At 38.0% G+C, this 15,043-nt stretch overlaps 2 protein-coding genes across 4 annotated transcripts in view; one reads left to right on the top strand and one right to left on the bottom strand.

The window, feature by feature from the left end:
* LOC111862224 (39S ribosomal protein L15, mitochondrial) overlaps positions 1-4,749 on the top strand; it is a 16,659-nt gene extending 11,910 nt beyond the window's left edge. Inside the window, exons 3-5 of the mRNA XM_023847437.2 lie at positions 534-699; positions 2,401-2,560; positions 3,869-4,749. Of these exons, the coding sequence (XP_023703205.1) occupies positions 534-699; positions 2,401-2,560; positions 3,869-4,170 (628 nt within the window). The 3' untranslated portion in view covers positions 4,171-4,749. The remainder of the gene's footprint in view (positions 1-533; positions 700-2,400; positions 2,561-3,868) is intronic.
* Positions 4,750-5,647: 898 nt separating this feature from the next.
* The window catches only part of LOC111862223 (cytoplasmic dynein 1 light intermediate chain 2), a 23,845-nt gene continuing 14,449 nt past the window's right edge, over positions 5,648-15,043 (bottom strand). Inside the window, exons 7-10 of one of the 3 annotated variants that reach the window (XM_023847434.2) lie at positions 14,316-14,427; positions 11,811-12,011; positions 9,836-9,950; positions 5,648-6,562 (exon numbers count right to left, since the gene is read on the bottom strand). In XM_023847434.2, coding sequence (XP_023703202.1) covers positions 6,426-6,562; positions 9,836-9,950; positions 11,811-12,011; positions 14,316-14,427 — 565 coding nt within the window. In that variant the 3' untranslated portion in view covers positions 5,648-6,425. Of the gene's footprint in view, positions 6,563-9,761; positions 9,953-11,810; positions 12,012-14,315; positions 14,428-15,043 lie in introns of those variants that run through there. The other 2 variants (XM_023847435.2, XM_023847436.2) reach the window with 2 other exon arrangements.

Below are 15,043 nucleotides of genomic sequence, written 5' to 3'. Positions count from 1 at the left end.
CTGGGCTACAGACCACACGGTGGCGGCAGACACAGTCTTAGTATGACCAGGGCCGTCTACTCCCACCCCACGCAGGCCTGATTTTGACCCCACTGGGTGACTCTCGGGTGATATGCGGAAACATACCCTCGCGAAAATTGTTAAGAGTGAACATTTCAAGGGGAAGCAGCCTTCTAGGCAATGCCATGTTTGTGCAATTCACAAGAAAAGGAGTAGGACTGCCTACATTTGCAAGTTTTGTGTAATGTCACTTCACAGAGGGGGATGTTTCGAGAAATATCACACCCTCAAGCACTTCTAGAAGCATTGGTAAGTGTTCTTAAAAAATTTTAGTTCATAAAATTAATTAGGAGATTTTATATTAATTTTTAAAGTGAACAGTGCACAAGTTAGGGTAGTAGGTATAAAAATGCCGGTCCGCAAAGTGTTAATTACTTCTTAATTCAATCATATTTGTTAAGAGATTTCTGACATATGTTTATTGTATGATTTCTGTTCTCTTGATTTATATAATGACAATTTACTTTGTTCAGCTTGCGACGGGAGTACCCACCTCTCTCCTTACTACAGCTTCAGAAAATGATTGACACAGATCGTCTGGATGTCTCGCAACCAATTGATTTGTCACTTATGTGCAATACAGGATTATATAAAATGGATCCCCATCATAAACATTTTGGCATTCAGTTGACAGATGAGGTAAGACAGCAGACTTTAGGTTGTCATGGCACTGAGTGTTTGCTGGGATGTGATACTGCAATGTAGTTTTCACCCTAAGACATTATCCTAAGCACTCTCTTCTACACTGAAGGAGGAGGCAGCAGGTTCCTCCAAGGTGGTACCTATCTAAAAATCTACATGCCATCACATCTCAGAAGACTAATCAGAATTCCAACACTGTTTACCTTTCTTGGTTGAACTTGTCAGTTTCTAAATAAATACAGACATATAGATCTAACTTGTATATATATACAGATCAACCAATCTGTATCACTTGTTATTCACCGATTAATCCCTGATGATGTAGACAGTGCATTCTCCACACCAGAATTTAATTTTATCCAGTTTTATAAGAACAGCTTATGATATTAAAATACATAGTTCATTTAGCTCTGTAACCTCAAAGTACTTTAAAATGTTATATGATCAAGTTAAATGTAATAAAATATCTTAAAGAAATAATGTGAGAGGGTGTCAGTTGTGTTTATTTGGCTCAGAATAAGGACCATTGACAGTCACCTGTGAACATAGTAGTGAATGTTCAGGTCTCTGAAGTCAGGGAATTTCTTGACTAGTTCAGTAATTGTTAGTTTCTCTGTTCCTGTAATTACAAGCCTATGTAGACTTCTGATGAACAATGAGAATATATATATTAAATATGGACAAAGACCAGGCATTGCACGTAAGTACCACACCCATCAAGATGAAACATACAAACATGCAGGTGAAGGGACATTACCTCAGCATAAGTAATTTCTTTCATTTTATGCAGCATGACCAGAATACCTCAAAAGTATATGATTTTCATGTGCAGATATTCGACATGTGACATGTTACTGTTTGTAGATTTAATGCACATTTTCTTGGAATATAATTTTCACCTTAAGATCTAAAAGTTTGTGACAATGGTACATTGCTACAAGTATTATGTTTTTGGACATTTTCCAGCATCCCGTCTATTTTCTAAAAACTGTCCTGTTTGTTTTTCAAAACACAACGTTTCGGAGACTGGATTCTGTCCCCATCCTCAAGTAAAACCTACTCAGTTGGGTCCAATAGATGGAGCTAGTCTCTGGATGTCCGGAGATAGGGACTAGCTCTATCTATTGGACCCAACTGAGTAGGGTTTACTTGAGGATGGGGACAGAAGCCAGTCTCTGAAACATTGTTTTGAAAAACAAACAGGACGGTTTTTAGAAAACAGACAGGACGATGGATAATGTCCAAAAACATAATACTTGTAATTTTAACCTTACCATAAATATGTTCAAATGCAACTAAAATTAGTTGTTGTGGTATCCAGCATATACCACAACTTGACAAAGCTGAGATTTAAATGGATAATATCCCAAATATGTAAAGTGTTACCAGTACACCAACCTGCCTGGTCTGACAAACTTTACATGCATAATTTAGGAAAAGTTATTTATCAGTCCACTGAATTTGTAACATATGTATACATATGAGGCCCTGAGGTGAATTTTTGTCCAGACACTTCAGTTTTTCCCTTGGCAGTTATCATTCCACCAATGTTCTATACTCATCTATCACCAGGGGCTGACACAATAGGCCCATTTGTGGCTGCAGTATGAAGAGACTCTGTCTCACCCCAATCTTAAACAAAGATGGAACTCTGTATCCCAGTGTATGCTATCAGAATGCTTTCAACTATATGTGCAGGGAGCAGACATTTTCAAAGCAAAAGTAAACATAGAAGTTCAGTGGGCATCAGAACCAGTCATTGCTGCCATCGAGAGAAATGGAGGTGTTATTACAACAGCTTATTATGATGTTCACAGTCTTTGGGCTGTAATCAATCCTAAACATTTTTTCAATAAAGGTAAGTTGCAGTAATGAAATAAATTATTAGCAGATTATGCACCATATTCCTGTGACCATTATCTTATACATAAAGGCTAGTTAAGGTTTGTGCTCACAGTGGATATACCTCGTGTCTGACAGACAGCGTTAACATGAACTTTGTAGCTAAAAAAAGGCTTGAAGAAAGAGGGTGGGGAATGAAGTTATAAATGAAATGAGTACCCAAGAGAATACATCTGTCTATTCCCTAAAATGTCACAGCTTCATAATGGAATATCCAAAGATTTCTTACAAGAAAATGTTAATGTAGTCTGATCTTTGTGTTGGTGTGTGAATTTCCATGAATTTTTAACATGCATTATGCACTAGCTGCCACATATCAGCCAAAAGATTACTGCCTGATCAATACAATGTAACTTACTTTACTCCACAGAAGAGCTCTGAAAACCAGATAAGATAGTGCTCCGTTTCATGAATTGCATGATTTTCTGTTTACATAGCCACAAAATTCCTTTAGTATAAAATCATTTAAATAATATTTAAAAATTAATTTCCTTCCTGACAGAAAATACACTGCATACACATTACAAAAACAAAATGGTTAATACTGTCTAGGGCAGTAATCACAGTATATTCTGAGAATAATATGACCTAAATATATTATGTGAGCAAATGTAGTATGACACACTACTGCAATCCAGCTGGCTAAGTATTTTGTTTCTTTCAATATCAGTGCTGTTGTCCCTCAGATAAGAGTTGCAGTTCTGTAGCACCAGGTGACTTCTGTAGTCCCAAATGATAAAAGGTTAGAAATAGGAATGTGTATCAAGATTCTCGCTTTGAATGCTGAATTTTCATTTTCAAACTTTGAGGGTTTCTGAGTAAATGCTTTTGCTTTGTGCAATAACATGCAGACTTATCAACCAGAATCGTACATGGACATGGCCCTAGATTTAAAGTTTTTAAATACAATGAATTATGAAAATGCTTCATTGAAAATGGATCTGGTATCAGATGTGTTATTAGTATATTTTTGTGCATTGTAAAAAGTGGATAATATTACATGATTTGATTACAGTGAAAAGATTCCTATTGTATAGAAAATTCTCGTTCTTGTCTTAATTCTTGAAATGTTTTTGAATTGTCATCTCAAGATGAACCAGCCATTCTAGCATGTCTACTTAAAAATATTACGGAATGAGATGTGCAGTAGAAGGATGCTATATAATATTAAGATAGCTGATGTGTGTCAGCTGTTTTGGCCATTACACTTCCCTGAACAGCATTTCATCTTATTAATGTGACAACTGGACACTGTTTTGTATAGGAGAGGCAATTCCACGCCGCATGCTGCCACCAGAGGATGCAGTAGATTACTACACAAACCCTGCTAATCGTGGTTACCTGGCAGATCCTGAGAAGATTTCCTGGGAGCGTCTGGTGTTGGCACAAAAGTATGGTTATCAGTTGCCAGTACTTGAAAATGATCCAGATTATGCCATGCTCACCCAAAGGAAGGATCCAAGGCAGATATTTCTAGGACTTGAACCTGGTTGGGTGGTGAATCTTCGTGATCGTTGCATCCTCAAACCCACAGATGAACAACTCAAAGAATTTTATTGTTCATAGCCTATGAACAAAGCAGCCGTTATTAATGCAATTAACATAATGAATTAATATAAACAAAATATTTGTCTCACCTGTCTCAAAGGATTTTGTTTTTAATTTGTCTTTATAATATTGCATACATCAGCTACTAAATTGTTTAACAAAAATTTTTTTGCCGACGAAAAATACAAATTACAATACTACAGGTTTTCTTTTTTAATCAGTATACAGTGAAACATCGCCACAGTTTGATACGTTGCATTATTCAAAATGATTTAAACAACAAGGATTTCACAGTGGTATTATAATACCTACTTTCCCCACATACAATGACCCCTTTATGGATCAGCTTATGTAAAGGTTTCCAAAGGGATGTAACTATAAATATTGGTTACTTAATGGTGGTACACAGATATAAAGGCTGCTCTTGCGCAGTAAAGTCTTTTATTTTCCTTTAACTGTGCAATCAGTGTAAGCAAGTCATTATTCAAAACGCAAATTTAGCAATGTATATTTGTTGCTGGAATCACAACTACCTTCTATACAGGCAGCCATTTCTGTTAACAGTATGTTATAAATCATAATACACTGATGACTGAATCAGATTGTTCTTCTCAGTTCTTTGCCTTATCATCCGAACACTCTTGTAGTTATCCACATAACTGCCTTGCAACGTTCAAAAGTGTTCATATATTATGGAACATTATGATGGACTTGTTTAATGAATTTCCATTAAATATCTTGATTACAGAAAAGTGAGATGGCTTTTACATTTGGATGTGGTACAATCTATGCATAAACAGATATACATTAAAGTGACATTAGAAATTCTGGGTGTAGTATGCATAGAGATTAAGTATAAAAAATATACAATGAAGCAAGTCATTCTGTAGCTGCACATTTTCCTAAGATTCAGAAGAGGAAGAACTCTCACTTTTATCTTTAATTATGCAAAGAAACAGATGAATTTTTTTAAAGACGTGCTCAGTTTCAAGAATATAAATTCATCTGTACCCTAAATAATTCATAATTTTATTCACAAACAGAAAAAATACTGATTTATTTAAATTTTGAATCAAAACTTGCAGAGATTATATTTAACAGTTTGAGTTGTTTAAAAACTCTTGTGCATAAAATAACTATAATAAGACTCATATTAACAAGCCATCTGTTAAGAATGTACAGCAAAATAACCAAACTTAATTTCTTGACATAATTCTTTCACACACACACACACACACACTTTCTCTCCTTTACACAATTCTATAAGAGAGTAGATTAGCAATATTAGTGTCTCTTTGGAGTCATACAATCTGCCAATATGCATACTGTTGTTCTGTTTCACAGGAAAGTCCTTTACAATAAATGAAGGCTCAAGTGTAGAACAGTCTCTTGGCATGAGGTTATTTCTTACAACACCTTTACATTATGGGGATGAAAAAATAAATAAAAAATATTTTAATTACAGCATTATTCACAAAGAGGCTCAGTTAGCAGCTTAAATTACTTACACCAATGGGCAGGCGTTTACTCATACTGTTGCGATTCTATTGCACAGCGGCCAGCTACAAATTTCAGTTAAGGCCACAGTTACCGTAGAGAACGTTGTCAAGATCTTATTTACGGGCTGACTAAATCCACCAACCATTCGACCACCTACCCATTCAAGAGATACTACACTGTATTATAAAATTCTAGTACAAATTTGCATAATTAACTGGACACGGGTAGTAATCTTATCAGTAGTATTCACTGTACTACAATATACAACATGTTGCAGTAAGTATATGTAATTAAACAATACAGCCATTTATAACTCTGTTTATTATTCTGAAAGGGCAGGTAGTGGAAACAGTCATGAGTTTTATAAATCAAACCTAAAACACTTCCAGAAACAAGATATATTTTCAGCCCTAAAGCAAGTGGCCTTAATCCTTTGACCACTGTGTCCCAGATATCCCAGGCTATCACAGAATATAATGCACTGCTTCACCCAGGATATCCCAATCTGTAACCTACACTTTCTTAATTTTCCTGATGATATCTATATGCTCAGCTGTACATACCCTGCCATCTTTCGACAAACACTTTTTAAGTATCTGTATGTTCCTGATGAGTCTGAGCTAAGAAATACTATTCAGCGGTCAAAGGTTAATGCACACTTACAGGTTTGTTCTTCATTTTAACTGTTGACCCTGTCCGATGGTCAGTCTACCAGACATCTGTCCCACCTGGCCAGACCACATTTTGGCTGAGACATTAATGACCACAATGTCTCAGCAGTCTGATGAATTTTGGTCTGGCGGCACAGATGGTTTCTTGCTTCGGGTTAGTCGGTCCAGCTCGGCCGCTGCATCTGAGCGCATGACTGCCTTGTCCACAGATGTGTGGGGTCGATCATTTGACAGGTCAGCTGTAAGCATTTCTACATATTAGATCAAAACTTTATTGAACTTTGCAAAGACTATATAATTCTTAAAATGTAATATATGAGGGCTATTCAGAAAGTAACTTCCAGTGAGCTGTTAACAAAACAAGCAATGAGAAAAAAATAGTTTATTATACACATAAAATATATACACACTTAAGCTACTTCTCAATGTAGTCACTTCAAGAACTGAGGCACTTGTCATATGGAGAAATAACTTTTTGTATGCCTGTGTCAAAGAAGTCTGCCACCTGTAAGCTTGGCCATGTTTTGACACCTTGCATCAACTCATCATTGAAGCACTATGATCCCAACCAGTTCTTCAGGTAGGTAACCAGGTGGTAGTCAACATCAGGGCTGTAAGAAGGGTGGTCAAACAACTCCCAGTTGAAACGCTCCAGCAATGCTCAAGTGGAAGCAGCCATATGTGGACACACATTACAATGAAGAAGCACTACACCAGGTGTCAGCATTCTGCAATTTTCTTAGCGTTTCACAGTACACTTCTGAAATTATTGTGGTCCTTTGTTGCCTGAATTTCACCATCAGCATTCCTTTCCTGTCCCAGAAAACAGCTGCCATCAGCTTTCTGACAGACATTTGTTTAAACTTTATCAGCTTGTTTGGTGAATGTATGTGCATCCACTGATTTATTTACTCTTCAGTTTCAACATTCACAAACTAAACCCAGGTTTCATCACCTGTTATTCATATGATGTGATTGAGAAATTCATTTGCATCTTTGTGGTGCTGCTCTTAAAGAAAGTCAAAGTTGAAGCCATTTTCTGCATTTTGTGTCCACCCATAAGCACTGTTAGAACCTAGCCTAACTGTGACAGTCTTGTAGAGAACAGTATGTGAAATTTGTGAAAATTCACACAGAAGTTCTGAAATTGTAAACCGCTGTCTTTCACAAATTTTTCGGTCAACGCTTTGAAGAAGGTCAACACTCACTACAGATGGCCAACCACTTCACTCTTCATCATGAACATCTGTTTGCCCATCTCGGAACATTCTACACCACTGTCTTATGGCTCCTTCACTCATCACATTTTGGCCAAAAACCACGCACAATTCATAACAGACTTCCGCAGCATTCATGTTTTCAGTGTGAAGAAAGTGGATAACAGAATGAATTTTGCATCTGGTGGGATTATCAATCGCAGGACACATCATAACTCACTCTATAGAGAACAAACATTATATGATCAGTTATGTGATAAAGAAAGCAGACTTTGGGATGTGGCACCATGTAGATATTGTGTTAACCAACGTTTCGGAGGACCGTATCACCTCCATCTTCAGGGTAGAAGAAAAAGAAGAAACCTGCGAGCGAACCAGCATGAGCAGATGCTAACAGACTAAGTCAAGCAGGTTTCTTCTTTTTCTTCTACCCTGAAGAATTTGAAATAAATTGAACTGAATTGAAGATGGAGGCGATACGATCCTCCGAAACATTGGTTAATAATATATCTACAAGGTGCCACATCCCAGAAGACTGTTTTCTTCATAGTCACTGCCATGAAGATTTCATATCTTACATAGTTATGTGATGGTTTACAATGCAATTAGCCATGTGACGCTACCTTGCATGTGCAAGCTCTCCCCCACTCATTATATTAGTTGCCTAAAATAAATAGAGGTTACTTTCTGAATAACACTTGTTTATATGAATATAGCACATCATGAGTTGCCAGTAGTTAAACTTAATATATTCTATCAAACCTGCTGATTCTAAAAATCAGTACAATAAATATTTATTAATACAACTTCCCATGGATTTGGAACAAAGAGTGTTATGTAGAAAATATTCTTCATACATTCATGGTGTCTACTGGCTTGGTAAAGTAGAATTTCAAGATCATTTTTTACAAAATATATGCCATGGAGATTTAAAAAAAAAATATTCCTATGAGAATATTTTACTTGGTCTCCAAACTGCAAACATAACAAATCTTACAGTACAAGAAAAAATGATGTGACAATTTTTCTTAATATCTCCTGGCTATACAGATTAGTCTCATAGCCTGTTACAGTTTCATCATACTTTTCTCATTCTAAGAAACATTTCAACTTCAATTTTCAGCTTTGAGTCTTAAACTGAAAAATAGTTAGGGCTATTAATTTCAATCCATCTGTCTGAAACTGTTAATAACTTCTAATTTAGTAGTCATTTTCCTTTGACAGTGAGAAACCTTTATAGTGAACTCCACATCTAAAACATTTCTTAATAAAATTGCATTTATCGTAACTAAATATGAGTGAGTGATACAATAGGCCAGAAGTGGCCGCAGTACAAGGGACTTAGTCCCACGCCACTAGCAATAAAAAAAAAGTATGAGTGAGAGTCGTTAAAATTATGGTCTTGTGAAATGTGATGCCGAATCATATAGTAGAAAAGTACCAGTGTTTCTCTGAAATATTTATCTACCATAAGACAAAACATCAAATTCCAGAAGACCATGATCTCAGTATTTGCCATGAGAACCGCAAATCACATTCTCACATACAATTCTGATGATTCATGATATTTATCTGTTATGGTTCCAAATGGGAGGGGACACCACCCTGGTGATGTATTACCAACAGATAAGATTTTAATGGATGGGTAGTTGTGTGCTACTGTTAAAAGCAAAAGCAGTAATGTATCTAAAATTTCTCAATGTTAGAGATTAAAGAACAAAAATATTTTTTTTTTCTCAATTCAGTCTTTAAAATTCTAGACTTGCCCATGCCAATAAAATATAATTTTAACTCTCTGAAACCCTCTGCCTAAATTATATTTGAAAATTCAGCTCCAACCTCACAGAAAATATACTGTATCCATTATAAACACCAGTTAATGCAGTTTGAGGAAATAATTGCTGCTAACTGTGAAACTCGTATGAAATGCACAAATACAGTCTGCATGAAAAATGTTGACTTTTACACTAATCCTGTAAGTGTCTACTGTTAAAAATTTTCAACCTTGTATGCCTTTGTGCATATACTTATCACTGCTACAGTTAACATGTATCATGCCTTTAAACCACTGCAATTATGTTCATGTATAATTAGCCAAATATGAAATCACCAAATTAGATGTTTGAGTGCAAATGATAAATTTATATCTCACTGCAAAAGCTACAGGATTTGAATTCATGATGTCTGGTGACAGAACTCTTATTCACTGCTTTTTCATTACCTCTACAAACTCCAGACACCCAGATGCTCAAATGGTCAAGTTATTCAAGTTTTTGAGAATTCCACAATCATCACCTGACATTTTAGGTGCTGGTGATCCTGTTCCAGTTTTCTTGTGCAGAAGAGAATTAAAGAAGTTGGCCAGTACACCTTCTCCACTGCCCGTCACACCAGGTTTGCTTCCATCAATCTGTTAACAAGTTGTACCACAATATTCAGTATATGGTTGTAATTACAAGTATTACAATTTGAAGTGCTCATCCAACCTTTAGCAGCCATGTGCTGCATTAGTGCAATGACATGGATGCACTCCAACAAACAAACATTTAATTTTTTCAGCTATCAACCCCCATAGTACTGAAGATTTAAAATCCCCTATTCCCAGACTCCTTATGCTCTGTGAAATGGCATCTGTTTCAATACCACACAAAATACGAGGGTAAGTCAATAAGTAAGTTACAAATGGATATAGAACTTAAACAAATAAGAGTACTGATTTGAAAAATGCTTTTATTTCTCAACATAATCTCCCTGTACATTGAGGCACTTGTACCATTGTTTCACAAGCCCCTGAAATCCAGCAGTATAAAATTCTTTGGGCTGCTGTTGGAACCGGGCGACACAGGATGTTTCCACTGCATTGACACACGCTTTGTCTCGGGCTGGTAATGGTGAACCCTAGATTCATCACTGTAACAATTCGAGCTAGCATATCGTGTCGTTCAGTGTGGTAGCGATTGAGATGCTATAATGCCAGACCAATTCTTTGCATTTTGTGTTGTGGGGTCAGCATGCGCGGCACCCATCATGCATAGACTTTGTGAAAATCTAACCTGTCATTCATTATGAGGTAGGCCATGCCATGTGAACAACCAACAGCAGTGGCTATAGTGTCTATAGTTACCCTTCTGTCTGTTTGGATTAAGTCTTCAACCCACTGCACATTCACCTCTGTGGCAATCTCTGTTGGCCGGCTGACGTGGTGTTCGTCTTCGATACATGTCCGCCCTTCAGAGAACTTCTGCACCCAATTGTAAACAGCCTGACGTGACATACACTTCTCACCGTAGATGGGAAGCATTTCTTTATGAATAATCTTTGAGTCCATACCTTTTGCCCATAAAAATCACACAATGGAGTGCTGCTCGAGGGTTGTACACTCACTTGGAGGCGCCACCATCTTGCAACTGCTGCTTCACTTTTTTAAACATCAATTGTCTCATGTCGAATGTCATCACCTGCCACCGGACTAATGCTGCCATCTAGTGGCGATAGCCTCAAGTGCCTCATTCAAACATGCAGTACCCCACATCAATTTGTAACTTACTTATTGACTCACCTACATACATTGTCAAACAAAATATAAGACATACAAAGGTGAAGTTGCTACTCTCCCAAAACATCAGAGGTCAGAGGGAGTGGAGGAAATTTGTCATTCACTCTTAACTTGAGAACTGGATGTAGATGAGTGGTCAGCTTTATGCTATGGCCTTTTATGTCTGGGGAAACTGCTGGTAACTCCTGGACGGCAGGAAGAGTGGCTCCCAAGCTACTCTCGATGCGGTGGCAAGAAGAGAAATGCCTGCCTGTACTAGGAATCAAAACCCAGTCATCCGACCTGCAGACATTTACTTTACTGCCTGTGCCATACCACATACTTTATTAAAGTATTTTCTTAAGCAAAAGTCAAGACAGCATAAAATGTAAAGCACACACTCTGTGTGTGGAGAACAATTTAGTTCGAGAAGTGAGAAGCATTCAAATAATGAAAAGTGGAGTGGGGGTAACAGTTATACATATCAAAACGCTATTCAAATATACAAAGTAAAATAATTTTGGTTCAACCACATAATAGAAAATATAGAGAAGAGAGAAAAGAGCTGGCAAGAAACTGAAGAGATTATTGGAAGACAGAAGAGATTGAAGATTCTTCATCCACTGACCTGTATAAAATGGAGAACATACACAGATCCACAACTCTCCAGAAACAGTTTACCCAATTCCACCCCACCAACAATCTCTGGTCTGTAGAGAATAAAACGTTCATTACCTTTTTTGGTGAGCCAAGCTGCCCTTGTACTCCAGGTGAACCACTACTCCGTCTCTCTCCAGTCTTTTGTACTCCAGCTGGCGACCTCATCGGAGAAGAATCCTGCCGCAGACTTGGGGCGCCCTGCTGCATAAGTTGTAACTGCCTCGTTAGGAATGACTGCTCATCTTCTGCCTGTGTTTCTGATTCTCGAGTCACAGGCTGTAAAGATATCCATGACTCTAATCACTCTTCCACTTTTTTTTTTAATTCGCTTAGTTGGGGGTGGAGTCCAACTGGGTCCACTTGGCACAGCGGCCACTGATTGGCCTATTGTACCTACTCCAGGTGATTATGATGATGGAGAATTTGGTGGAATGAAGTTTGGCATGAGAAACTGAAGTACTCAGAGAAAAACTGCCCCAGCACCACTTTGTTCATCACAAATACCACTTGACCAGACCTGGCATCGAACCCAGGCCGCCGGAGTGGGAGCCAGCGACTAACCGCTTGAGCTATGGCGCAGCCAATCTTCACAGCCAAACAATGCATATCATGAATCTCTGATATTTTCTAGCTGTATTTTGTGGAACCTCTGTGGTTAAATCTTGATTGTAAACATAAACTCTGCAGATGGTGTATAACAATTATGCTTTTCAGAATTGTTTGGCAAAATTATGTTTAGAGATATTCCCTAATTTCATGCATAAAACATGAAGGAAGAGATCACTTAGGAGATCTAACTGTACTTGGGAGATTGATTAAAGTGGATCTAAAATAAATAGGGCGGAGGGTGTGGGTCGGGTTTGTCTGACTCTGGATGAGGACCAATGGCAGGTTATTGCAAAGATGGTAATTTCAGTACCAAGACCATATAGTGTCAGATGGAGGGCTAATCAATTATCAGTGAATTATAAAGGATTTGGAAAGAGGTAGGTGTGACTACGTACTATTCCAACATCTGCCTGGAGAGACCGAGGTAAATCATGAAAAATCTCTAAATACCCACTGTCCCAGCTGAGATTTCAGCTAAGCCCCTCCCAGACATGACTTCAGTGTTACTGTTACGCCAACCCAATTGGTGTGAACATAGTGATGAACCACCAAACAAACTCCCTGGCCTTTAGTCCACAAGTGAACTATACCGACCAAGTTTCAGTCAGGTTCCATAAAATGCAGGCAGTTTTCTTGATTATAATGAAGTGATGGAAAGAAAAACCGATATAAGGCACAAACTGCCTTCGCCTGTTTGAACATTGGGATTGTAGGTTCAAATCCATTTGAGGCATGGATGTCTGTGTGCATTTATTCTGTTTGTGCTGTCCTGTGTGCAGGTGGCCTTGTGACAGGCTTATCTCTGGTTGAAGGAGTCCTACTGTGTAAGATCAAGAAATTGAGAAAGCAGCCAAGGTCCAACAAAGGGCTGAACAAACACAGATACACGGAAAGAAATCCCACAAATGATGCAACTGACAACCTGAAGTTTCCTACTCTGCCTGCTGTCCCTTTGCTCCAGTACTCTCTAGCCAATGTCAGCCAGCCTAAAATGCTTGTTCCTAGTGTAGGTTATCACTATCAATATTCATGTGAATAGAATAAAAAGACTGAAGCAAAGAAGGGGAAGCTAAGAAGGAAGTATACCAACTCGAGGGAAATGTGGAAGATGTCAAACCATAGGACATTAGTATTTCTGGATGAACTACAGCTTCCCAAAAACTCTGCTCAAATTAGTCAGGGCATTTCATCAGAAGGTGTTGTAACTTTATTCATGCTGTCTGAACTACACCATTTAAGTAAGTAAAAGTAAAGCTATCCCTATAACAGGCCATGAATGCCCATAGGGTTGTAGGACGTTGAGGGTCCCACATTATCTAGACAATCAGCTCAAAGATGGCAGTAAGGTTGTCAGCCTTACGCGCCGGCTGCGCTTCAGTCCCCAGGAAAATTATTTAATTAATTCCTGGTACTCATTTCTGTTAGAGGCTGAGTCGACCCCAGGACCATAGTGTGGCTGGTTGGATTAGGTCGATTGAAAAAGTCCAATGACCTCATCAGGACTTGAACCCATGACCTTATGGCTTGTAGCATAGCCCCTCAACCAACTATGCTACCGCGACACCATTTAATTTACATAATTAACCACACATCTATTAATCACCAACCTAAATTGAGCTTTCCAGGATATTTTAAACTAGTGCAGCACGCAGTACCATAGTTGGTTGAAGCTGGAAGGTCTCGGGATCGAATCCCAATGAGGTGGATTTTTTCGATTTACCTAATCCTTCCAGCTGCACTATGGCCCTGGGGTCGACTCAGCCTCTAACAGAAATGAGTACCAGGAATATTCTTTGGGGTAAAGAGTGGGCAGCGCAGCGTGTAAGGCTGACAACCTTACTGTCACCTATGAGCCTACTGTCTAGAAAACGTGGGAACCTCAACATCTCACAACCCTATGGGCCTCCACGGCCTGTTACAGGGATACCTTTACTTTAATTACTTAATGCATATTTCCTTCCAGTGACTTACCTTTCTTAGAACGGGCTGAACTATAATGTCCCTATAGTAGTCATCTGGCTTCATGCTTTGCATATTCTCATGCAATATGCTTATTTTCTTCATGTTATCCCAACCAGAAGGACTACAACAGAAAATATATTATTTAAAATTCTATTTCTTGACTGTTTCAAATTCTATATTTATATTTTGGGTGCTAGGTTACAACAGGGTTTCCCAATTTAGTTTGGCCAAGGAACCCTTTCACTCCTGTCTTCAAGCTTCCTATTGCATTACTATATTTAATACTGCTTATTATAGTTCACAGTCCATCAACATTGCAAAAAATTGTTCCTTCTTTCTTACACACATTCGACACAACATGTATCGGCCCTAAATGGAGACCTTCAGGTGTCTTTCTGTGCTGAAACTGCTCTACTTCACTAATACTGTCCATTCGTTGCATATGTAACTGTGCGCTTCATGGTTTAAACCAGTGATGGGCAAACTTTTTTAGGAGGGGGCCAAAGAAAAAAGAAAAAACTTTAGGCGGGCCAATATAATTTATTAAAAACAATAATGGTAGATTTTACAAAATTCTTGTAATACTAAGCCCTATTAATGATTGAAAGATTATGAAGGAGAATGTGATGAATGAAACTGTGACTGCATTTCCAAAATTTTCTCATAATCTGGTTCGAACTGGGATGCACTGATTCTCAGAAGTGAAGTTAAATGCTCATCTGTCAGTCTGTTTCTAA

Source organism: Cryptotermes secundus, unplaced genomic scaffold, assembly GCF_002891405.2.
Source record: "Cryptotermes secundus unplaced genomic scaffold, Csec_1.0 scaffold1530, whole genome shotgun sequence".
Classification (NCBI taxonomy): Eukaryota; Metazoa; Arthropoda; class Insecta; order Blattodea; family Kalotermitidae; genus Cryptotermes; species Cryptotermes secundus.
Note: the sequence above shows the minus strand (reverse complement) of the source record. Positions and strands in the feature narration are given on the sequence as shown.